General features: G+C 45.0%; 1 protein-coding gene across 1 annotated transcript in view; it reads right to left on the bottom strand.

Moving 5' to 3' along the window:
* Positions 1-23,876, bottom strand: part of Caln1 (calneuron 1) — a 406,549-nt gene extending 382,673 nt beyond the window's left edge. Inside the window, exon 1 of the mRNA XM_038346761.1 lies at positions 23,754-23,876. Within this exon, the coding sequence (XP_038202689.1) occupies positions 23,754-23,876 (123 nt within the window). The remainder of the gene's footprint in view (positions 1-23,753) is intronic.
* Between the last annotated feature and the right edge of the window lie 3,471 nt (positions 23,877-27,347).

Genomic DNA, 27,347 nt, shown 5'->3' with positions numbered 1-27,347 from the left:
TCACCCTCTCCCTCCCCATCTCTCTGCTCTGATCCTGCTTCTCTTGTGGCCAGATTTGGTCTGCTGGCCATGTTCAGTCAACTTTCTCGCTCTGCTCTAGACTGTTCCAGATGCCTCTGGCTGTGCTCTCCTTCATGTTTACAATAAAAACCTTCATACCATGGAGCGGTCACGTCTTCAGGTCATACACTCAGTAGGTCATCAACACTGAGATTCCAAGTAGAAAACAGGTAGTGAGTTTTTCTAGATTTTATATATATATATATATATATATATATATATATATATATATATCCAGGGAGAGATTAATTAAGAAGCTACTCAGCTTGGAAAGGTGGCTCGGTGGGTATAATGCCTGCTGCACAATAGTGAAGACCTAAGTTAAGATCCCCAGAGCCCATGTATCATGTCTGTAACCATGTCTGTAACTTCCTACCATGAGATGGAAGATGAAGACAAGAGAATTCCTAGAGGATCACAGAGCAGCTAGCCTGGTGTACACTGTAGCTAGCAACAGAAGACAAACTCTGTCTCAAAAAAGACAGAAGGCTGGGAACTCTGGCCTCCACCCCCCCACACACACACACAAATGTATATGTGTCTACATAAATACACATGAAGACTGTACATTCACACTTACACAAATGTTTATGTACTTACACAAACACATGAGAACCATACACATATACATATATACACAAATGTATATGCACATACACAAACACACATGAAGACCATATACACAAATGCTTATGTACCTACACAAACACACATGAAGATCATACACACAAATGTTTATGTACCTACACAAACACACATGATGACCATACATACACAAATATTTATGCACTTAAACATACATGAAGACCATACACACACATATACATACACACAAACATACATGCACCTATAAAAACACACATGAAGACTGTACACACACACACACACACACAAATATACATGCACCTATGCAAATACTCATGAAAGCTATATTTGGATTTTTTTTTTGCTGGTTTGGTTTCTGTCCAGTTTTCACTTGGATTTTTAAAAAGGGTTCATTTTATTTCTATTGATGTGCATGTGTTTATATGTTTGTGGTGCCTGAGGAGACCAGAAGAGGACGCTTGGTCCCCCTGGAGCTGGTGTTACAGGCTGTTGTGAACCACCCAACGTGGCTGCTGGGAATTGAACTCAGATCCTCTACAAGAGCAGCAAGCACTCTTACCTGCTGAAATAGCTCCTCAGTCCTATTATGTTCTGTCCTTTTTAACTTAGGGGGCATGCTCACACACGCCACAGAGCACATGTGAAGGTCAGAAAACAGCTTGTAGGAGGGGTTAGTTTTTCCCTTCTACCATGTTAGTTCCACGAAACTACTCTGTAACAAGACAGTTAGTGAAGGGGCTACACGGGCACAAATGCAGACAATTCTTTTAACTTCTAAAATAAAGTGTCGTAGCACATACCAGGAATCCCAGTGCTTAGGAGGCTGAGGCAGGAGGATTGCTACTGTTGAGGTCAACTTGGGATATATAGCAAGACTGTGTATACAAAACAAAGAAGAAGAAGTAGGGAGGGGGAGGAGAGAGGGGATGTGGAGAAAGAAAAGGAGGAGAAGAGGAGAAATGGGGGGGGCTGTGGGAACTCCTTCAGCCAATAGCCTTAAGATACTGGCCCACTTGGGGCATGGTTTCATGTACTATAAATGCAGACAAAAAGTATGTGCAGGCCTCTTAGCTGCTGGATTCAGTTCCAGTTCCCAGCACAAGCAGAGGGCTGCAGATCGCTACCCTTTCTATGAGTTTATCACCAAATAAATAAACATTATTATACTCCATTCTGGGTTATTGTGGAACTCTTTTGTACACCAACAAATTGGAACCCAGCATGGAGCACAAACCTAGGACACTGAGATTAAGAGTCTCATGCTCTACCGACCGAGCTAGAGGGAAATCCCGCATCAGGGGGAGGAAGAGGAGGAGGAGGAGAGGATGAAAACTTGTTACATAGCTCAATGAGAGCTCCTGTTTCCAAGACACAAGGTAAAGAGGGATTGAGTAGGATGCTCGTGGCCTCCTCTAACTTCCATGTATACCTCTGTACACACGTACACACATGCCATCCACACACACACGTGCCATAGTATCACACAGTGGGCCAGTGATTCCACAGTTACATTTTCATGATTATATAATTTACCAAGGTCTATCAGGGTGTCTCAGGACAGTCGACTGGGGGAAAGGAAGAAGAAGAGCATACAAGCAGAGAGAGTTAGGCAAGTCTAGGCATCGTGGGACCCTCAAGAGGAGCCTGGACTAGGAGGATCTTTGTGAATCTGAGGCCAGCCTGGGCTACATAGCATGACACGCTGTCTGGGGGGAAAGCAAGAGCTGAGCAAAAGTAAAGCATCCTTGTTTTGCAGAGGAAAATGCCCAATAGACACGACTGCACTTTGAAGTGTTTAACTGAGAGAATGCAAGTTCAAGCGTGTGAAACTGTGGACCAACTTTATAATTAAAGTGGAACTGAAATGTGCACAGTGTACGTTAGAATTCACCAGAGAGGGGAAAAATTGAAAGAGCATATAATTTCAAAAGACAAATACATATAAAATTCACTTTTAAAAAGACAAGTGTACCGGGCTAGGTACAAGAAATATAATAAAGTAAAATGAATGCCGACAGCCACTGACTGAGGGGAAGAGCTGGCTAGATGTTGCGGAAGGACCCCCTGAAGAGGCATCATGGTGCCCACCTGTCGCCCAGCACACAGGAGACTGAGGCAAGATGATCCTGAGTTGGAGGCAAGTCTGGGCTGCACAGCAAGTTCTGGGTTAACTTGGGTTACAGAGTCGTCTCAAAAATAAAACAAAACAAAAAGAACACCAGTAACTAGCTGAGCAGGGGTGGTGCACATCATTAATCCCAGCACTTGGGAGGCAGAGGCCGGTGAATCTCAGCAAGTTTGAGGCCAGCCTGGTCTACAAAGCAAGTTCCAGAATAGCCAGGACTGTTACACGGAGAAACCCTGTCTCGGGAGGAAGAAGTAACTAATCTGATAATGACTTAATTAGTTAGTCTATTAATGAATCGGTTAGTTTGTTAGTTAATTTAATTAGTTATTTGTTAGTTGGAAAATTAGTTATTTGGTGGTTGGTTAGTTACTTAATTGGCTATTTGTTAATGAAAAGTGGAAAATTCTTTGTAACACATGTTAAGAATTAGAATGCACACGTCTTTACATCGTTACATTGGTTTTATAAGAATGTCTTTTAGGGGGCAGGTGGGATGACTCAGGTGCTTGCCACCAAGCCTTACAAGAGTTCTGTCCTGGAACTTACGGAGTAGGAGAAAACTGACTTCTGAAAATTGTTCTCTGACCTCTACAGAGATGCACATAAACACACACTCATTATTACATATAAATGTAATATGTATGAATATATATATATATGTGTGTGTGTGTGTGTGTATGTGTGTAATTGTGTGTGTGTTTAAGGATGCATGTGGAGCTGGAGGAATGTCTCAGAAATTAAGAGCATTTGCTGCTCTGGCAAAAGTTCAATTCCCATCACCCAGGACAGGAGATTCACAACTTCCTGTAACTCTAGCCCCAAAGGATCTGGCACCCTCTACTGGTCTTATTAGGCATTGCACTCACGTGTACGTGTGCGTGTGTGTGTGTGTGTGTGTGTGTAAAAAATTAAAATAAAAAACTTAAAGTGCATTTTACATATGTATATGCAGACAGATGTTCTTGGAAATACTGTGATTTCTGAAAGAGTAGACAAAATACTGTTAATAAATATAATTCCTACTAAAATCTCATTTAATAAAATGGTTGAAAATACCACAAGCAAGGTTTCAGCTAATAATGGTTTCTATGAAGTGAAGTATAGAGATTTCAAATCAACTAAAAAGAGGACCTCTCAGCAGTGTTAAATGCACATATAGCCTCCCGTTTATAAGGTACTTCAATGCAGAAGCTTTCCAGGCAGTTCTTTGGATTTATGACGGTATGTGTGCACACTCACGCAACAAGTTGACTTTTCATTCTCAGTATAATACTCAATAAATTCCATGAGAGATCCTACCATTTGTTATAAAATAGGATTTGTGTTATACGATGATGCGGAGCAATAGTGTGATTTGGGGGTTCAGAACACATTTCAGAGAAGTAAACCAGGTTAAGCTCTTATGTGCCATAAATTAGGAGAATTAAGTACAGCTCCCACTGAAAATATTTTCAGCATGTGGAGGGTTTATTAGGATGCACAATGGTTGGTTTAATTGTCAGCTTTACACAATTTAGAATCGCCTGGGAAGAGAATGTCGATAGGGTGTTGTTCTAGATCAGATTAACTTGGGAACACGTCTGAGGGGATTGTCTCAACTGTGTTCATTGCACTGGAAATGCCCTTCCTACGAGTGGGCGGCACCATTCCCTAGGCAGAGGATCCTGGAGTGTCTGAGCATAAGAGCAACCTAGATCCAGGCATCCGTGCATTAATCAGTTTCTCTCTGTGCCTGACTGTGGATGTGACTAGTCGTTTCAAATTCCTGCCTTGATTTCCCCCACTGTGATAGACTGTAACCCTGGACTGTGAGCCAAATAGACTCTTCCCTAAGTTGCCCTGTGTCGAGGAATTCTATCACAGCAATAAAACTGAAACTAGGGAGAGAGGGGAAGCCATTATAAGTTGAAGAGCACCTACCATCCCATGGCACAGAAGCTACTCAATTTATATGCTTCTATTTATATGCACAGAAAAAACCAATTCTAGAAGAACATTAACTCAACTTTAGCAGTGGCATTCCATGGCCTGAAGAACTGGGTAAGGGGTGTGTGTGTGTGTGTGTGTGTGTGTGTGTGTGTGTGTGTGTTGGGGGGTATATAAACAGTTTCTGTATTGCTACATTTTTACACAATAAAGAATTTGTCTGGGTTTTGGCCTGGATTTATTTTGGTTTGGTCTAGGAAGTGTGTGTGGGGGATGGGGGGAGAGGGGGAGGGAGAGGTGAGGCCGGAGAAATGACTTAGCAGATTTAAGCATTTGCTTGTTCTTGCCAACACCTATGTTGGGCAGCTCACAACTACCGGTAACTCCAGTTCCAGGCATGCTAGCGCACATACAAAAAAAGTAGATACATACATACCCACAAATTTTTAATTAGTTGCTTTTTAAAGGGGTCTGCCACGACGTGAGGTATCAAGTCCCCATTGCCCACCACCATGAACTCTGCCATACCATCCCAGGCATAACTGACTACAATCCTTCAAACTGTGAACCAAAATGAAATCCTTCCTTAAGTTGTTTGTGGAAGGCGTTAACCATAGCAATGAGAAAAGTAACCAATATGCAATGCAAAGGAACTATTGACCAAGTGAAACTATGTATCGAAGCTAAGTAGAGCTTCCTGGCTGCTGAACACTATCACATGGGGAGACAGTAAGATGCTCTGATACTGCCGGGCCATGGAAGCTCTTTTCACAACCTCCTAGGTTTCACGCTCAGGTCTCACTGAACATGGTCACTCCTAAATTGTCCCCTGATGTCGTACTTTCATTTCTATGGATGTGTTAATACACTGATGAGGAGCAGTTTAGGGGAGAAAGGCATTTATTCAGCTTCCAACTCCAGATGACAATCCACTGTAACTGAGAAGTTAGAGGCAGGAGCTTGAAGCAGCTAGCTCTATCATATCCATAGCCAAGCTCAGAGGGAAACAAGCGTACCCAGGCTACCTGCTAGCTATTGCTCAGGCAGCTTTTTCCATTAACTACAGTTGGTATTCTTGCCTAGGGAATAGTGCTGCCCACAGTGGGTTAGGTCTTCCCATATCAATTCTCAAGTCAGACCTCTACAGACGTGCACATATGTCAACCTTATCTAGACAATCCTGCAATTAAGACTTTCTTCCCAAGGGATTCTAGGCTGTGTCAAGTTGACAGTTAAAAACTAACCCATCACACCCATGATCCTAAGGACAGTGGGTACCTGGGTTCTGTGAGTCACTTATTGACCTTGAGGGGATCATGAAAACCCCCCAAATTCATAACAAGTCTGTCAATCATGTAAGTGGCCTGAGAATCTGAACTTGACATCCTGCATTTGTGGGAACTATGCTAACAGTTTTGATTAATGTCAGAATCGAGTCACAGGAGCCTTGCAGGGGCTGAAACAGAAAAACAACCAGTTACTTCTTTTGAGGTAGACATAATAGTTTTCAGTGAAAGAATAGATACTGTAGACCACTTCATATAACAAGATGATGGATTATACAATGTAAATATCAGACAAACTATAGTTCAAGACAAGAGTTATTAAATAGGAGAGAGAGTCATTTAGTCTGGGCGAAAAGTGCAGCCAACCATGGAGATTTCTAGAATGTACCATTCTGCAACAAATAACCTAACAAGGAATCAATTGGAATACTATTAGGAACCATATGGGAACTCACTTAAATATCAAGTTACAAAAATATGTATGCACCAAAATCAATACTTTTCTCACTTATGAAAATAACAAGGTGTAAAATATAATGAAAACCAAGGTTTTTTTTCATTTGCAATAGCAATAGAATGTTCAGTCTATATGGAGAGAAATTTTTTTTTTTTGGTTTTTTTCGAGACAGGGTTTCTCTGCAGCTTTTTTAGAGCCTGTCCTGGAACTAGCTCTTGTAGACCAGGCTGGCCTCGAACTCACAGAGATCCACCTGCCTCTGCCTCCCGAGTGCTGGGATTAAAGGCGTGCACCACCACCGCCCGGCTATATGGAGAGAAATTTAAAACTCTCTTAAGATACATAAAAGGGCCCTTTGAACAAAAGGAAAAGAGAACAAAGGAGCATACCTTGCTGCTAATACTTTTAAAACAACAACAGAGCTCCCTAAATGAAGTTCAGAGCGATCACAATTGAGATCCCAGTGGAATTCTGTGAAGGTCCATGCCTATGGACAACTTGGGTGCTCTACAGTCACCTGAGAGATGAACCTCTGGGTACATCTCTGAAGAATTATCTTGATTAAATTAACCTAGATGGGAGGATCCTGTCTGAGTGAGGCCAGCATCATCCCATGGGCTGGGGTCCTGGACTGAATAAAACAGAGAAAAAGCGAGCCGAGCACCAGCGTCCATCTCTCTCTGCTTCCTGACTGTGGTTGCCATGTGACCAGCTGCCTCCTGCTCCTACCGCCATGTCTTCCCCACAGTGAGGGACTTATACTCTTGAACTTTAAGCCACAATCAACTCTTCCTTCCTTAAGTCGCTTTTGTTGGGTGTTCTTATCATAGCAACAGGAAAGAAACTAAGATATTCATGTTAGAATCAGCTCAAAAGTTTCTAGAATTCACCTGTAATATTCAATATTTATGAAGATGTAACATAAGCACGGCAGAAGGATAAACTGCACTTGGTATTAAATAGACATTAATTCTATGGCAATTAAAATTATGGTTCTGTCTACAATTGTCATAGTAATTCAGGAAAAGAAATAAAAATATTTGGGATTTATTATCTGGTTCTACATCTCCTTTTGAAATGTGATCTCTGAAAGGAAAGGACACTCTCCCTTTCAATCTCTTTATTTCTTTTTTTCTCCCTCCTTCCCTTCCTCTTTCTCTCTCTCTTTTTCTCTTCATCCCTCTTTATTTCCCTCTTTGTAATTCCAGCACTCAGGAAATGAAGGCAGAAGAATCAGGAGTTCAAAGTCATCCTCTACTACATAGTTAGTTTGAAGGCAGCCAGGTTACCTGAGATCCTGTCTCAAACAAACCAAAACACCAGTGATAAAAGGCCAATGTAATAATTGGCTAACTATATAAAATGAAAAGTAAATTTGCTTTTAAAATTCACTAATAATCAAAGAGCTATTAATATAAGATATGAAGATATCCCATTTGATTGAAACAATTTCTAGCTATGGAGAAAATCCAGTCTGAGAATAATATATGAGCATGTATCCTCTTATACAATAATGGTCAATTGGAGGTAATCATTTCAAAAAAAGAAATTAAATCATGTGCTTGTGCTACTTTTATCATTGTGACAAAATAGCTGTCAAAAGTAACTTACGGAAAATGGTTGACTTTTGGCTCACAGTTCAAGGTGCAGGCAATCATGGCAGATGAGGCAGCTGGTCATCTCACAACCACAGTCAGGAAGTAGAGAGAGATGAATGCTGGTGCTCAGGAGACTTCTTCCTTTAAATTTAGTTCAAGATCCCAGCCCATGGGATACTGCCACCCACATTCAAAGTGGGTCCTCACCCCTCTGCTAATCCCACCTGGAAACATCTTTATAGACATGCCCATGGATGTGTCTCCTAGGTGATTTTGAATCCCATCAAGCTGATCATTGAGATTTGCCATGCTCGCGTATTAGTATTTTATCAACCCGCAACAGAGAAGCTTGTGTTTGCAATGGAAAGCAGATGGTGCAGACTCAAACAACTGCTCAGAGTGCAGAAAGTAGACTGTTGAGTTCCCATCCATAATGGGGCATCTATATCACACACCCCAAGATTCAAGGACCCTTAGAGAAGCTTGTAAGAGCTGGAAGATTGTTCTGGGGAGGGTTTTGCCATAAGATGGTGTCTTCTGGACATGACAGGGTCATTATACTCATGAACTCACAGAGTTGTAGCTGTCTACACAAGACCTGCACAAGAACAAGCAAGGAAACATTCCAACATGGAGGGAGTGGGGTTCATGAGCCCCTGTCCCTAACTGAGGTCTTACGGTGACGGCTGCTATGTTTGTTTTTAGAGGTGTGGTCTGATAGGTTGGCCATGGCTGTGGGAGAGTGGGCATGAGGATCAAGGAGGACTAAAGGTAAATATGATCAAAATAGGTTGTATTCAATTCCCAGTGAATAATTTTTAAACCCTAAGACGTAAATCAAATTTCAAAACAGCTTGTCCAATATAATACCTTTTATTCAAAGTCATACACAACTAAGTTTTATGCAGATGGCCCAGAAATTTCTTTCTTAGAATAATAGATAATGAACACGGTATTTGGAGGTTCACAAAATATATGTACTAAAGTATTTACAGAGTGCTATTGAGGATAGTTCCAAACTGGAAGCTACCTAGGTGCCCATCAACAAGAGCCTGGATAAATAAATCATGATATGAACTGAGAACATGCCGCATCAATAGTGAGCAGCCTATAAACACTGGGGGATCTTTACAAATTGAATGAAAGAGAGGTGATAAAGCCAAATTCATCTTTATGTTCATACTTAACAAAGTTAAAAGCAAGACCACAGCGGTCTATGTCACTAGACGTCAATATGGCGTCCATGGATGGGATTGGCTGCTTTTAAAACAATACGAAGAAGGCTTGGAAGGGTCTGGATGAGAGTTCAGGAGATGATTACTTAGCACCCAGGTAAAAAAACAAGTTGCACAGAGGTATGCACTTGTAATCCCAGCACTGGGGAAACAGAGACCGGAGGGTTCCTGAGGCTCACTGGACAGCCAGCCTGCCTGACTCAGCAAGTTCTAGGCCACTGAGAGACTGTCTCAATAAAGGGGAGAGGGAAACACCTCGGCCCCAATCACCCCACACACATACCAAACATAGCTTAGAATTCTGGAGATAATTCCTTAATTAATTGGTGCTGGTAGCATGAATCCTTGGTTTATGAAAAAATTGCAGGATTATAACCGGCACAATTCCATTAGCATTTATTCTTATTTATATGTATGTACATGTATCTCTGTGAGTGTCTGTCACATGTGTGCAGGCATGTGCAGAGACCAGAAGAAGGCCCTTGAACTGAAGCTGCAGGCAGTTATGAGTTACCTGCCAAGGACACTGGGGACCAAACCACTGTGACGTTTCTCCAGACTAACCTGTGCACTTCCCTGCATACCCAATGCATATGAAGCACATATAAGCACAGAGAGAGAACAGAAAGGATGGCAGCAGAAGTTAGTAATGGGTTGTTAAGTGGAAGGACAGGGGTCCAGCATGATTTTGGCTTCCTTCTGTTTGTCTGAATCATTAAAATTTTCCCCAGCTGAGTGCATGGTAAGATTACATTCAGAAAGGTGGGAACAGGTGGATCCCTGGAACTCACTGACCACCAAACCTAACATAAGCAATGAATCCCAGGACAATGAGAGACCCGATGTCAAAAGAGGAGGTGGATGCTAACACTCACTCACCATTTGAGATTATGGCTTGGCTTAGTCACTGTTCTATTGTTGAGAAGAGACACCGTGACCAAGGCAACTCATCAAAGAAAGCATTTGATTGGGAGCTTGCTTACAGCTTAGTCCATTTTGTATCACAGTGAGGAGCATGGCAGCACACTTGCGTGCTGGGGCAGAGCTGAAATAGATGAGAGTTACATTCTGATCCATAGGCAGAAGTGGGAGAGGGAGGAAAGAAGGGAGAGAAGGAGGGAGAGGGAGAGACTGGGTCTATAATGGGCTTATGAAAACTCAAAGCCCATACTCAGTGACTTCCTCCAACAAGGCTACACCTCCTGATCCTTTTAATCCTTTCCAATAGTGTCACTCCATGGGTGACTGAGCCTTCAAATATATGAGCTTATGGGGGGGGGGTTATTCTTATTCAAACCACCTTCTGTTCTTAGCCTTCATTAGAGAAGCTTCCTGTGGAAGCCAGAAGATGGGGAGATGCACAGCAAAAAGTCGTCTTCTGGAAGTAATGTGGTCGCTGTGCTCCTGAACTCATTGCAGCTATGATAATCTGCGCAAGACCCGCACAAGATCGGCCCATCAACATTTCACCAAGGATGGGAGAGGAGCTCATTAGACCCAACTCCTCCCCCAAGGGATTACTGCAGTCAATGTTTGTTGGGTGCCACATACATTTGTACAAAAGTGCTCACACACACGTGCGCTCAAGGATGAATCTCTGGCTGGAGAGAGAGTTCCATAGTCAAAAGCACAGCTTCCCAGCACCTACATTAGGTGGCTCCTAACCCCCTGTAACCTACTCCAGGGACCTGTGTCCTCCTCATCTTCTCCATGGGCACTGCATGCATGCATGTACAGACATTCACCTGGACACATACACTTAAAATGAATTAATAGATCTTAAAAATAAAACAAAACAAATCTCTTTAAAAAGTCAGAAAATAGACCAAAGTAAGGGAATAGAATCAAATGAAAACAAGCACTGGAAAACCAACGGGATGACAGGAAGCCAGTCAGAAAGCTACGGATAGACTTTCCTCTCCAAAGACTGTTAGCAAACTCACATTTACACAAAATGAAAAAGTGAGAAACAGCCCTCTGCCCACAGGCTAACGTGCTGGGTAATTTCTGCTGATTCTGTTATTGCAGAAGCTAATCCCAAAAATCCACTTTAAGAAATGGATTTATTAGAGGATTGGAATATAACAAGCTGCATGTAAAGTTCTAGATGTCTTAAAACTAAATCCATACATATATGTGTGTGTGTGTGTGTGTGTGTGTGTGTGTGTTCCTGGGCCTAGGGAGATGGCTCAGTGATTAAGAGCATTTGCTGTTCTTGCACAGGACCCACGTTTAGTTGCCAGCACCAACACAACTCACCATCATCTGTCACTCCAACTCCAGGGGATCCAACACCCTCTTCTGGCACCTGCATTCATAGACACATACCTACCGACACATACACACAAATAAAACTCTTTTCAAAATTAAAAAAAAAAAAGCGTTCCTACCCATGGGATTGGTGGCAAGGAAACAATGATGTTGTCATAGCTGTCCTCGACATCAACAGTGTCACTTCTGACGGCGTGGGTGTGAACAGCTAGGTGGGCGTCGAGCAACTGGTCCTGCTGGGCTACCGTTTGCACATTAATTCCAATGCCTGGTGCACAGTTGCAGTCTGAGTATGACCAGAGAAAGAGGTAAAAAACTCTTTCACTGTTATGACCAGGGGAGCTTTTCAGGCTCGACAAGCTGAGTTTGAGCCCCAGAACCTACCGTGGCACATATCGGAAATCACAGAGAGACAAGACAAAGGGACAGGAGCATCAGGCCAAAGTTCTAGGGCCAAATAACCTGAAGGACACAGTAGAGCTGCAGACATAAGGCAGAGAGATGCTGCCTCAATTGAGCTGAAGGAGAGAACGTGTAAGAAGCATGTAACATGTTAGAAGCATGTAACATGTAAGGTCAGCTTCCACCCTATATATTTACCCAATTAGAAAATGTATACATGCAAAAATCTATGCAAACGTTGATAGCAGTATTAGTCCCTTTTGATTTTAATCCCATTTATTTACTTACACGTGAGGGGATGTGTGTGCCATGGTATACGTATGGATAAGTGAACAACTTGCAAGAGTCCTCTCCTTACACCACGTGGGTCCTGAGTATCAAACTCAGGTTGGCAAGCTTAGCAACAAACATCTTTACCCACTGAGCTGATCACTAGCTTGCAGCTTTGGAGCTAATCTCCAAAAATAGAAAGCCAGCCAGGTGTCCTTTCCACGAGCAGATAGGTAACAAGCAAACTGTAACACACATATAAATTGTAATGCAAGCCAATGACAAAAAGAGACAAGGAGAGACACAAACATGAGTGAGCAGGGAAGGATGGGTAAGATCTGAGAGGAGCAGAGAAAAGGGAGTAAATGTGATCACAATACACTGCCTGGAATTCCCTCAGAACAGCGAAAGGAGGAGAGAAATGAGGAATCAGTCGGGACATGGGCCGAGGACATGGCTCAGTGGATAAAGAGCTTGCTGTGCAAGCGTAAGGACCTGAGTTCAAACCCCGAGCACATAGAAGGCCAGGGTGGTCACATGTGCCTGTAACTCAGCACTGTGGGAGGGAGAGACTGGTAGCAGCTCCAGGGTCAGTGAGGAACTGAGTCTCAGTGGAACAGACGGAAAATGACAGGAGACACTTGCTGGCTTCCAAGTGTGTACACGCGGGCACATGCACTCCAACAAGAATGTGTGTCTGCTACACATACTACACTCCCATATGAAAACACATACACACATACACACAAAGACATGACGCAAAAGGCATCCATGGATCGTGAATGTTACGTGTACATAAGAGGAAAGAAGCCAGCCTAAGACTGGAGAGAGGGTTCCGCTGTTAAGTCTCTTGTTCTTCCAGATGACCTAAGTTAGTTCCCAGCACCCAAGCTGGGTAACTCACAACCACCCTTAACTCTAGCTCTAGGGGATCCACCGCCCTCTCCTGGCCTTCATGGACACTGCGCTTCCATGCACACACTCATACTTAAAATAAAACAAATCTTTAAGCAACCAGTCGGAGAAGGCTACATATCGTAAGTGATACTGTAGAAAAGACAAAACTCTTAGAGCTCTCAGATCCAGAGACAAAGAAATCATGAACAGGTACTGGGGAAATTTCTTCAGGACAGGGAAAATATACTGTACGCTTCTGTAACCAGGTGCTTATAACAATAGACATTTCTAAAAACTCACCAAACTTCACCCAACAAGTTTACCTGAATGGGTGCAAATTTTTAAAGTTTTTAAGGCTGGGGGGTATGGTGATACATGCCTGCAGCTCTAGCACTTAGGAAGAAGAGGCACGAAAACCGTTAGTTCAAGCCCATCCTCAGCTACAGAGGCTGAGGGCAGCTCGGGCTACAAGAGACTCTATCCCAAAGAAAATAACAAACAATAAAGCATTTAAGAGCTCAAACAAATCCTAGACTGGAATGCAAAATGGAACAAACTCATTTGTACTGCAGCCATATAAGATGACCTCACTGAAGAGAACAGGAAGAAACTGCAACCCCAGTGGCTTTGGAAACAGACCCGATGTGTCTAAAGCTAAATGCGGTGAACTCTGGACACAGGCGTCGCAGCTGATGAGGTTGCCTCCCATGGGTTGATGACATCATGGTTCTCGTGACATTGTGAATATATTCGGCCTCATTAAGTAAATGGATGGCGGATGGTCAGAGCCAAATTGCTCTACGTTATAGTTTAGCGGAGGATTCCAGAACCATCTGTGTGGTAGTAGATTAGGACACAGCATAGATCAATATTTAGGTTAGGATAGATACATGTGGAAATCTGTATAGATCGTATATATGTGAGGGTTGATATACATGTATATATCTCAGCCTATCAGCTGAGAGGGCCTAAACGGTACAATTGTCCCATAGCAACAAGGATACCTAGCACCCGGCTCTTAGCTTCTGACTCCGTTCTCTAATCAGAGAGTAAAACGGGGCATACACCTGTAATTCCAGCCCTCAATGACCGCAACAGGAGGACTGTAAGTTTGAGGCCAGTATTAGATACATAGTGAGACCCTGTCTCAAAACAGGGAGAGCTAGAGGAGGGGTGAGGGGAGAGCCATGAGAAGGAAAGGGGAGGGGAGGGAGGACTGGCGGGTAGATGCACCCATGATATTGCTACTATTTTCCCATCATCTCAATTTCACGCATTATCTTTAAATACTGTTTACCCTGAGCTCCACAGTTTCTCAAGTGTGTGACCGTCCCCATGCCCACTCCTACATCTTATTAGTTAATGTGCCAGCGGAGATGCACGCACCCTATTGTGCCACACATTTGTTTAATGCCTTGAGACAGCACTAGACTACAATTGATTTTCCTTGCTATTATCTTAAGTGTTCCACTCTGCGTTTGGGAGATATAATTCACAGGCCTTGCTAGACTTGCCAAAGAAATCCGTGCATTAAAAGAGGCTTGAAAACACGTTTTGCTTTTTTCTGAGTCTAACAAAATTCCCTTTGCTTTGTTTTGCTTTGGTTTTCTTAAGACTCGGTCTCATATAAACCAGACTGGCCACAAACTTGCTATGTAGCTAAGTGTAACCTTGAATTTCTGTTCTTCCTTCCTCCACTTCCTGAGCATTGGGGTTTCACCAGAGCCAGCTTGCTAAGATTTCTTGGTATGCTGAAATATTTCCCTACATTGAAATGCTCCGGTTAGTCCAAAGTCTGGCAAAAATATCTCTCTCTGTCTCTCTCTGTCTCTCTCTGTCTCTCTGTCTCTCTCTCTCTCTGTCTCTCTCTCTCTCTCTCTCTCTCACACACACACACACACACACACACACACACACACTCACACACTTCTGAAGGTTAATGGGATCAATTAAGCCCTGTTCAGTTAAGAAAATACACATTTCGAACACCATGCTATTCAAAGGAACCCACCCAACTCTGAAGCCACATCGCGGCAGTAACAGGCTAAGGTAAGACGAGACATTCAAGAAGAATGTAAGAATCCACTGCTGCAAAATCATCTTCTAAACACATGGGACCATTGCACACAGACACTCCCACACAGGCAATGTGGTTGCCTGCATTAGACCCACACAAGAGCAAGCCCACCAACTTTGCAGCATGGTCATGGAGCCTACCCCTACCCGAGGAGCTTTGGGAGTTACAAGATGCCGGGGGTGGGGTATGTCCATTTTCTTCCAGGAATTGACCCCCATTAGGATGTCCAGGCTCTGGTGGATAACTCCGCACCCATGCACAGAAGGACAGCACGGGATAGTCTCCGTGGACATGAAGTTGGGAAGAGGGTGTGGTGGGGCCATCTGGGAGGGGCTGGATGGGCGGTAGAAACTGAAAACGATCAAAATATGATCAATACAAATCAAAATATGAAAGAACGGCTCAAAAAACATTTTTTTATCGCATTGGAGTTGGAGAAATGGCCCGGTTGTTAAGAAAACTGGCTTCTCTCACGAAGGGCCTAGTTCAGTTCCCAGCACCCATACCAGACAGCTCACACTGCCATAACTTCAGCCCCAAGGTCCTCTTCCATCCTCAGTGGACATCTGCCCTCGTGTGGACATTCCCACAAATACACATCATTTAAACATTTTAAAGAAAATCTAAAAAATAAAAAACTGGGCCGAGGTGAAGGAAAGACTGACGAACCTGGGTCAGGGAACCCAGGCTGCGGTAGAAGGTGATTCCTGGGCTAAGACTGGCCGTCAAGTGCTCTGTGGAGTTGAGGGAACCCAGGCTGCGGTAGAAGGTGATTCCTGGGCTAAGACTGGCCGTCAAGTGCTCTGTGGAGTTGAGGGAACCCAGGCTGCGGTAGAAGGTGATTCCTGGGCTAAGATTGGCCGTCAAGTGCTCTGTGGAGTTGAGGGAACCCAGGCTGCGGTAGAAGGTGATTCCTGGGCTAAGATTGGCCGTCAAGTGCTCTGTGGAGTTGAGGACTCACACCTTGGTGGCACTCGTGGTCCTGCTGTTCATCAAGGACGTTGCTCTTGACCCTGCATGCTCTTGCTTTGTTTCCTTTGAGAGATCAGCTCCATTAACAAGTGGTTTCAAGTGCTTCCTCTCATTCGTCTCCCGTGTCTCCACTTCTGTGTCCCCTGTCCTTAAAAGCCCTGTCCTGCGATGAACCAGGACAACTGTTCTGCAGAGCAGAAAGGGTGTGTGTGTGTGTGTGTGTGGTAGTCCTAGTATGTGTGCATGTTCACGACTATAGATGCACACATGTGGGGGGGTGAGCACACGTATGTAGAGGACAGACTTCAACCACAGATGTCACTCCACAGCTGTCATCCTCCTCGTATGTACTTTTTTCAATTTTAAATTACCATTATTTATTTACTGTGTGTGTGAATTGGTCATGGCTCTCCTGTGGAGGTCAGACAACAACTTGTGCAAGTCAGTTCCCTCTTTCTACCATGTGGTGTCCCTGGGATTGAACTCAGGTCATCAGGCTTAGCAGCAAGCCCCTTTACCCACTGAGCCATCTTGCCAGCCGTCTTACCATGTTATTATTTTTATTACTGTGGCTGCAGCTGTTCTTGTGGTGGTGGCGGTGGTGGTTGTTGTGATTGTTGCTGTGGTGGATCTATTTGCCTGTCTACGTAGCTCTAGCACTGGTGTTATTACAAGCGCGCACCTCCACACTCAGCTTTGGTTGAGTATTGGAAATTTAATCCGGGTTCTCACGCTGGCATGGCAAGCACTTTACTGAGCTAACTCCCCACCCCCAGGGTACACGTTTTTACCCAAATATTTGATCTTTAGTATATGTGCACAAGTTCATAAGGATAGACTTACAAAGATGGTAATTGCAGTGGTGTTCGTAACAGCGCAAGAGTAAAAGAGCAAGAAAGAGAGAGGTGACATCAGAAGACACCAATGGGGCTTGATTAACTAAATCACTATACAACAGAAAAGAAACTCACAAGGGGCAGGGAGGTGGCTCACCATGCACACTCAAGGACCAGAGTTCAAATCCCCAGAATCCACATAAATTCTGCACGGATGTGACATCCTGCCAGTAATTCTAACCTTATAGGTTGAAGACTCAAGATCCCCAGAGCAAACTAGTTAGCAAAACTAGAGATATGAGTTGCCCCGAGTTTGATTAAGAGACTGGAGAAGGAGCTGAGAGTTCTGCATCTTGCAGGCAACAAGAAATGGTCTGAAAATCACTCTGAGGGAAGCTTGAGCGAAAGGGACCACGAAGCCCACCCCACAGTGGCGCACTTCCTCCAACAAGGCTGCACACTTCCTTCAACAAGGCCACATATCTTTGTAGTGTTATTCTCTATGAGCTTATGGGGGCCAATTACATTCAAACGACCACACACTCCTTGATCCTGGACTCACCCTGATACATAAATTCTAATCTGAATATGAATCCATTTCCCTCCTGAACTTGTAAAATGATGGGAGAACATTTATTCGACTCTTCTCTTCAACATCCACCTAGATCCAGACCCACTGACAAATGGTACCCGAACGAACAAGTGTGTGTGAGCGCTCACCAGAAAAGAGGCATTGATTACTCATCGATAGGGTTTGTGACAGATAGTTGTCATTGTCAACTTAATACAGCCTGGGATCACCTGTGAGGAGAGACCCAGTGAAGGATGGCCTAGATGAGGCTGGCCTGTGGGCACACCTGGGAGGGACTTTCTCTGTTGGGATCACTGAAGTAAGGAGACCCACCTTGAATATGGGCGGCAACATTCCATATTTGCGAGCCGAGAATTGTATTTTTAAAAAGTAGAGAAGGCTAGCTGAGCAGTAAGCAATGACTCTTGACGGTGCATATAAATAATATGACTAGGGCTGGAGAGATGGTTCAGTGGTTAAGAGCATTGCCTGCTCTTCCGAAGGTCCCAAGTTCAATTCCCAGCAACCACATGGTGGCTCACAACCATCTGTAAAGGGGACTGGTGCCCTCTTCTGGCCTGCAGGCATACACGCGGACAGAATATTGTTTACATAATAAAATAAATATTTTAAAAAATAAATAAATAATATGACTAGCTGGCCGCTTCAATACCCTACTGCTCTAACTGCCTCCGTAATGATGGACTGCAACTCGAAATTGTAGCTAAGTCCAGATATTATACCATGGCAACAGAAATGAAAGTACCACAGGTGCTTACTCTGTAGCCCAGGCTAGCCCTCAAATCACGACCCTTCTACTACCACAGGCTCCTGGTGCTTAGACTGCAGGTATGAACCAACATGCTCAGCTGAACCTATAAACTGTTTTTTTTTAATCTGTGTGTGCGTTTGTGCGTGTACACGAGGGTAGTATGCATGAGTGCACATGTGTGTGCGGGTGCATGTGGAGGCCAGAGGTTTATGTCAGGTGTCTTTTCCTTCTTGGGGGGTGGATTTCAAGACAAGCTCTCTCTCTATAGTCCCGGTTGTCCTGAAACTCACTATGTAGAGCAGGCTGGTCTCAAACTCACAGAGATCTGCCTGTTTCTGCCTCTCCAGTTTTGAGATTAAAGCCGTGCACCACCATGCACGGCATACTACCTTATTCTTGTAAGATAGGGTCTCTCACTGAACCTGGAGCTCACCAGTTTGGCTAGGCTAGCCCCAGGGATCCTCCTGTCTCAGACTTCCCAAAACTTGGCTTACAGAAAAAACACTATCATGCCCAACTTTTTACATGGGTTCTGAGGATCTGAACTCAGGTCTTTGTGCTTATTGAAGGTGGGGGTGTAGAGAATCAGGAGTCTTAGCACAATATATCATTTTGACTGTTCTATCTTACTAACACATGTGTTCATCTCTTACTGCCCTTCATCCAACACTGAAGTTTATCATACATATCGTGTGTTTTCACACAATAATGCCGACTGCTGTCATGTTCTGCATCCAGAGTATACTGAGGACTAAAGCCTCCAAAACCATGAGCCAAAGTTTACTATAATAAGTATGTCAGTCTCAGTTACACAAAAGTAACTAACAAAACCTCTAGCAAATCATCTTGCTGCCCCTCAGGCTCTCCCGGCGGGGGGGGGGGGGGGGCTCCTCCTTCTCAAACACACACACACACACACACACACACACACACACACACACACATGCATGTACACATATCTCCAACCAGTGTCTTTGCCTCTATTTGAAGTACTAGCGTTTCCTATAAGGCTTTAGAAATCTCTTACCTAGAACATCAGTGTTCCGGGGCTGGGAGTGTAATTCAGACAGTAAAGTGCTTGCACAACACCCTGGGTTCCACAGCCAGTACTCCATAAGCCAAGCTAACCCTAAGCCTAAAGCAGGCATGGTTTATGCAATGAGCACTTGAAATCCCAGTGGTTGAGAGGCAGCAGTAAACGGATCAGAAATTCGAGATTATCCTTGGCTACGCAGCACATAGCAAATCTGAGGCTAGCATTGGATACACAAGACCCTGTCTCAAAAGTTAGTTAGGTTAGTTAGGTTAGTTAGTTAGTTAGTTAGTTAGTTAGTTAGTTATTGCTGGAACAGGGCACTCAGTGAAGTGCCTATAGCCTTGCAAGCATGAGGATCAGAGTTTGACTCCCTAGCACCCACAGAAAAAGCCAGGTATGGTGGCATGGCCATGCAATCCACATGCGGGGATCGTGGAGATGAGAGGATTCCTGGGGCTCGCTGACCATCCAGCCCAGCCTAACCAGCAGGCTCCAGGCAAGTGAGAGATTCTGTCTCAAACAAACAAGGGGACAGCTCCTGAGTAGTGACACTTGACATTGTCCTCTGACCTACACAAGCACATACAGAGGAGGGTAGGGAAGGATGAGGGAGGGAGGGAGGGAGGGAGGGAGGGAGGGAGGGAGGGAGGGAGGGAGGGAGGGAGGGAGAACTCCAATATCCAGACCCAGTCCTTCCATTAAAATCCAAGGATGAGCCAGAGAGCCCACTGCCCCATCTTACTACAGCGCCTCGTGTTACACGCCCTCCCCTGAAACTAGCTGCCTCAGAAACGCTCAATGCTGCAGCAGCCTTCTTAGGTCTGATAAGTTCAGTAGCACTGAGCAAACACTGGGGGAAGAGAGCAGAACCCAGCATAGGGACCATGGAAGTGCCTGGGGTCCCATGAGGGAAAGGGAGACACAAGAGGAAAGACAGGTGGCCTTTTCAAGGGGCTACTTGGGTGGATGACACCAACCTATCAACCAAAGCCATCTGAGCAATGGTGCAAGGAGAAGCTGAGTTCCCTTAGCCTCTTGCTGAGTAGGAACATAAGGGCACAGGGCAGTTTGTGGGACCTGTTTATGGAGAGACTCTCCAAACGGTTCAGAACAGGGGTGGGAGGGAGAAACAGAGAGAAAAAAAAATGCCCTTTGAATTTCCATTGCTTTGAGAGTCGGCAATTTAATGACTCATACATTCTAGATCCCTGCTTTGTCTACACATTTTCATTTCAAAATACTAAAAACACTTTGTTTGGAAGATTGGTTATTTTTAGCTTATATATCAATAGTGCGCATCCACTTCTCCCCAGAGAGAGCAGCTTCCTTCAGATTGGCCCGCAGCACCACCCCAGAAGAGTGGAGCTGTTTACTTAGCTGTGTTTTGACAAAACTAAGTGGGCATCTCTGTCCCATTTTTTTGAGGTATCCAACTGCACTATTGACCACCCAGGAGTCACTCAAGACTAATTCTCTGACAGTTAGCTTTGTCAACTTGACATAACCTGCCATGGCCTGGAAAAAGAGTCACCGTGAGGGACTCACTAGATCAAGTTGGCCTGTGGGCATGTTTGTAGGGGATTGTTTTAATTGTTGTGGGAAGATCCAACCTACTGTGGGCAGCGCCATTCCCTAGGCCAAGGTTCTGAATGGCGTAAGAGTGAAGGACTCAAGTTCGCATTCATTTTCCTCTGCTCTTGACTGTGGATGTACTGTGCCTATTGGAAGGTCACTGGTGTGTCAACAAAGATGAACTATAAACCTAGGATTGTGGGCAGAAGTCAAGCCCTTTCCTCTAAGTAGTTTTTGGTCAAAGTATTTTATCACAGTAACATAGATGGAAGTGAAAAAGCATCCAAAGATTCCCCCAGATCCCAGAGCATGGACAGAGATGGAAGAGCATTCTTTCAGCCTCTAAATCAAGGAGCCGGAGCCCTTACAAGTCAGGACCGCTAGCTCTGCAGGGCATCGCCTTTGTAAAGGGTTGCAGCTTAGATCTCAATAGAGCGACTTAGTATTTGCCTTGGCCGTACACAGCTGCCATTCCAGCACCCAGGAGACTGAGGCAGGAGGATCATGGGTTTTATATCAGCCTGGAATTAAAAAATGCAAAAAGGATAAAAGGTGGGGAGGAAAGAACTTATTATACTTAAGTGGGAAACCCCACTTGTCTATGGGCTGCACCATCCCAAAAACTGAGGTCCCCAACTGAATAAAAAGAGTGAAGCAACCACTCCCATTCATCTCGATCTCTTCCTAAGTGTCTTCCAATACGCCTTCTCTATCATGGTGGGCCATAGCTCCTCAGTCAAAACTAGGACTGAAATAATCATCTCTCCCTGAAGTTGCTCTGTATTGGGCTTCTGCCACAGCCATGGCAAAAGTAATCAAAAACCTGGCCAAACTTCTGACGCAGCCATTCTGAGCCCACTCGTAGATATAAGCTGGCCTAAGTCCTGCATGTCAAGACGCTCTTGGCCAAGAGTTTCATCAGCTCCTGCCCTTGAGATCTCAAACACTGAATTGTCTGGGAGAAGGTCCAGCATCTAGATAGAGCCTAGCAATGCCCTGTGCCTGAGATCTCTGTGCTTGCATATCCACAGTTCTGGGGAAGCATTATGGAAAAATCAAGAACTGCAACACCAAAAATATTCCCACCTCCCCCCAGGCACCAACCATGAACACTTTCCACCTCTAATAGGAGTTGGGATGGAGAGTGCAAGAGACTCCATGACCAACAGCCTTAGAGAGATAATCTCAGAACAGATCAATTTAAAGAATTTATCATCTAACCTTTGATGCCAGTGTCACAGAGATCTAAAATTCCCTTCTATGCAAAACCACTCTTGAGTTTCTACAGCCAGGCATGGGTGGATTCTAATGCAAAGAAAAAGAGTAAGATCAAACCCAGGGAATTCTGTGGCTTGGTAACACCCTGAACTGATCTCTCCTATACACAGGGAGAGGTGAGAAAGAACAGAAAGGAGGAGGACAGAGGAAGGAGTGGAGGAGGATGAGCAGGAGGAAGAAAGGAAGAAGCAGAGAAGGGGGTTAAAAAGGAGGTGGAGAAAGAGGGAGAGGAGGAGGGAATATTAAGGTGGTGGAAAAGGAGGTGGAAGAGAAATGAGAGGGAAAGAGAAGAAGGGGGAGGAGGGGAAGTAGACCCATAACTGGCCTTAGAGAGACTTAGGTGATGTGGGATTCTCCTCTGTATGTTGTAACGAATAAAGAAAACTGGCTTGGCCTGATAGGGTAGAGTAGAGCTAGGTGGGGAAAACTAAACTGAATGCTGGGAGAAAGGAGGCAGAGTCAGGGAGAAGCCATGGAGCTGCAGCCAGAGACAGACATGCTGAAACTTTGCTAGTAATGCACAGATTAATGGAGATAGCTTAAATTAAGATGTAAGAGTTAGCAAATAAGAAGCTAGAGCTAATGGGCCAAGCAGTGATTTAAATAGTATAGTTTCTGTGTGATTATTTTGGGAGTCTGGGAGGCCGGGAAATGAACAAGTGGCCTCATACAACACTTGGGTAGGAATTCTGGGTTCTCCTTTGTGTGAGCTCAGGCCAGTCACTCAGTGTTTGTTAACACATTTCTCTTGCAAAAAAATGTACTTGCACAGCTAAGCCTGGCGATGCACACCTAGTAGTCCAGCTACTTGGGAGGTGGAAGCAGGAGGATTCCAAGTTTGAGGACTTTTTGGGTTGCTGAGTGGGTTTAAGGTAAGGCTGAGCAACTTAATAAAACCATGTCTCAAAGTAAGAAAAAAGAAGACAAGGAATATAGTATCATGGCAGAGCACCTGCCTAGAATCCCCAGTGAGGGGCTGGGGTGTGGCTCAGTGGTAGAACACTTGCCTCAGATCCCCTTATGACGACCTACACATCACTAGTCTAATACCCACAAGGTTCAAGTTCTTAGGTTCAATCTCCAGTACTCTTCACACACACACATTTGCGATTTAAAAGATCCTCACGGGAATATTTTGAGAATTAATTAAAATGACCTATGTAAAGGACATTTTTCCATGCTGTCACTTGCTCTGCATTCTGCAAGTTACACCTGTTTCATAACAACTCACACCTTCTCAAACCCAGTATTGACAGTGAGTTTACAATCACACCCTCTTGCCTTGAGCATGAATCTTGAATGGAGTCCATGAAAACCCACCACCTCCAGCATCCATGTAAACTCTGTCTCCTGTTGGAAAGCTCATCCTTTAGGAAGCCCCTACCCCATGGACTTTTCATAGACTCTCCCCCCAGGGCATCACAGCTTTCAGACCCCACCCCACTCCCCTACCTGGGATTTGCAAAGCAAACTAGGTCCAGGGATTTGGGGTTGGGGGAAGACTTGCCAGGTGGGGAAGTCAGGGGCTGGGCTTCTCCGTGGCTCCTCTCCCCCTTCGGGGCTTTCTTGGTTCCCCTTTGTCTCATTCTCAGCCTTCCCATCTCCAGGTTGCTCGGGCAGCCGCATCAGGGGTCCAGAGTGATGTGGTCAGAGATTTGGGGGCACATCAAAGGAACATCAGCGAAGACATTGAGATTCTGCAAGGAGTTGACAGAAACTTACTGCCGGAAATAGCGCCGAGCGGTTATTTACTGAAAGTCAGTTGCCTAAATAATTCACACCTGCCCTTCCATGTTTACTCGGGACAATGGGAGATACAACGGTGGCCCAAGAAATGTAATTATAGTACTGACAGATGTTTAGTTATTAATACGGGCTCAATGTCACCAGAGAGTATTATATAACAAACAGATCTGTGCCTCTGGAAACAACTTTAATCTTTCTAGGTACTTTTCCATTCACACCCTCGGGCTTTGCCTAAGCAATATAAAATGAACAATAGCAGATACCTACTTGAGGGCTACTTGTAAAAAAGCCCAGCACTTCACATGTAGTCCATGTGTTAGGGGTGGAGCTCAGTGGCAGACACTTGCACAACATGCGTCAGACCCCGGATCCCATCCCTACCAGCTTTGCCTTCCTCAGTCAAAGAGAAACTATTGCCAGGCTCGATGGAGTATAGCCAAAATCCCAGCTACTTGGGAGGCTGTAAGCAGTAAGTTCAAGGCCAGCTAGAGCTACAGAGTGAGATCCTGTTTCAAACTGAAATGTAAAACAAGGGAGCAGTGAGATGACTCCGCAGATAAAGGCGCTGACTCTGCAACCCAAGCTCAAGCCTTGGAATCCACACCACAGTGGAGGGAAAGAACTGACTCCACCAAGTTGTCCTTTGACCCCTGCCTGTGCTCCTCGGCTCGCATGCACCCACACACACATACCATGCATGCATACAGGGACATCATGCACATATACGATAATAGAAAATAATAATTTCTAGACAAAGAAAGAGCTGGAGATATAACTAAGTGATTGGGCTACAATGTCCCGAATGATGGGTCTACAGGAAGCCCTTTCAGGGAAGAAGCTTCGCAGATTTAGAGTACTAAACAAGGTGTGTGCTCTCTCTCTCTCTCTCTCTCTCTCTCTCTCTCTCTTTCTCTCTCTCTCACACACACACACACACACACACACACACCGGCACTGAGAGACAATACATTTGTCATGTGCTCCACCACTGGTAATTGCTCAGGAAAACTCACTTATGCAGGAACAGTTTATTCTGGCTCGTGGCTTCAATAGTATTGGTCTTTGATGCCCAGTTTGTTGCTTCTGGCCCTGTTGTAATGGCGGGTGGTGATAGAGCAAAGCTGCTTACTCCATGGTGGGCAGCAAGCAGAGAGGGAAGCAGAAATTGGCCAGAGGCACGGTATATCCTTCAGAAACCAAGCTCTAGTGATGTACTTCTCCGGCTAATCGCCACCCCTTAAAGGCCAACTGCTCCCCAATAATGTCACCAGGTTATGACACTATCACTGGGTTAATACAGTCAGGAAATCAAAGCCTTCAGAATTTGATCATCCCCCCCCCAAAAAAAAATTCTCACCTCTGAACACTGCTGCCTAGGAATGAAGCCTTGAACATGAGCTTTTGGAGACAAACTTCACAGACAAGCCATAACACAGTGTTATATAACAAGTTCCTCTGGGATGAAATACTCCAGTTCCTGGAGAGAAGCTCCTTATGACTCAGGAAGTAAACAACCCACAAGTCTTAAGAAGTCTCTGAAACTTAGCAGGCTCACAAGGCCGTTCAATCCCAGTTAGCTTTAACTTTCAACCTCACACAGCCTGGGGTCACCCAAGAAAGAAATTTCAGTTGAGGTTGCCCAGGTGAGGTTGGCCTGTGGGCATGTATTTAGGAGATCATCTTGATTGTTAATTTCAGAAGGACGAAGCCCAGCATGGGCAGCACCATTCCCTGGGCTGGTGGTCCTGGGCTACGAAAGTTAGTTAAACTGGGGCAATCAGCAGCCAGCATCCCTCCATGGCTTCTGCTTCTAGTTCCTGCTTAAATTATTGCCCTGGTTTCATTCAATAATGAATGCGACCTGGAATATAAGCCAGGATAAACCCTTTGCTCCCTTAAGTTTTGGTCAGAGTGTTTCGTCACAAAAACAGGAAGAAAACACCTCCCTCTTCTTCTCCAAATTACTTATGCAGTTAGAACCGCGGAGGAGAGGGGGCTACCTAACCTGTTGAGCTGCCTGCAAATTGTGCAGTGAGTTTCGGGTCCCAGCATTCATGAGTCGTCACCTCTGCTGGGCTGGCCTTCGCTGATGCGACTGTGGGAATCACCCACGCTCCCATTAGCAATTTATTCACTGGCTCACCAGGTTGGACTCGGGTGGCTTGGTTGCTTTGGTCTGTCATCAGCACCCATCTGGAGTGAAGAGACCTTCACACCTGTCTCCCTAGGAATAGTGTCCCACCAGAGGCACACACAACAACCCTGAATCTCAGACACATGGTCACAGGACACACCGGCACGACTCTTCAGACACACACGCAGACGTGATGGATTTCAGATGCCCACATGTGTCCACATATGTCCAACAGCCTCCATCCCTGCACAGACACTCGGAGAACAGTGCTTTGCTTCACACTCAAACGTTCATACAACAGCACTAGGAATGAACCCCAACTCATGTCCATGCCACCTCAGACCGGACTTTCCCGTATCCGGTACCCTTATACCCCCACACCGTGCCCCCACAGCTGACGCCACTGCACACGCGGTCCCCACCTGCACAGAGTCACACCGCTCTCTCATATGCCCCTGTGACTCACTGGTTCCCGTGGGCTGACACCCACGCCCCACGCACGAGGCATGCATCTAGACTCTGCCTCGCCTCTAGTCGTCTCGTGAAGTTCAACAGGAAAAACAAATTCTCCATGTGCTGACAGTAGACATTTTTTAAAAGTGACATTTTATTTTCAAATATGGTTTTAGTTGCCAAGGGAGAGCTAGCACCACGAGAGCTGTGAGCGGTAGGAAGGACAGAGTTCCAAAGATTTCCAGTTGGCTCCCTTAGGCAAAATCCTTCCCTGTCAGGCTCCCCCAGGCAGGGTGGCCACCAGGAGAGGGCTGTTAATATAATGGAGCTGCAGACCTGGCCATAAAATAGCTCGGAGCTTTCTGGCAAGGCTGTCCAAGCTCACGGGCATCAGACTTGAGAGCTCAATCCACTTAATGACTTGGACTTTTCCCATGGTTCCTCACAAACGTGGCCTCAGAAGAGGCAGTTCCCCATATGGAACAATTGCTCCTGCAGCTCAGGTGACCTTAGATGTCACAGAAGCACCCAGCCAGGAAGCCCAGGACAGCAAAATCCTCCAGACAAAAGCCACGCCCCCACAAATTCCCCTCTTGCTGCCTGCTCCAAGCACAGCCCTGGGGAGATGGCTCAGTCAGTAAGCACAGTGTTTGCCATACAAGCATGAAGACCTGGGTTCGACCTCAAGAACCCAAATTGGAAATGGGCTGGAGAGATGGCTTAGCAGCTAAGAGTACAGTTAAGAGCTCATCCAGAGGACCTGA

This window comes from Arvicola amphibius, chromosome 10 (assembly GCF_903992535.2).
Source record: "Arvicola amphibius chromosome 10, mArvAmp1.2, whole genome shotgun sequence".
NCBI lineage: Eukaryota > Metazoa > Chordata > Mammalia > Rodentia > Cricetidae > Arvicola > Arvicola amphibius.
The sequence above is the reverse complement of the archived record's forward strand: the minus strand, read 5'-3'. Positions and strand labels throughout refer to the sequence as shown.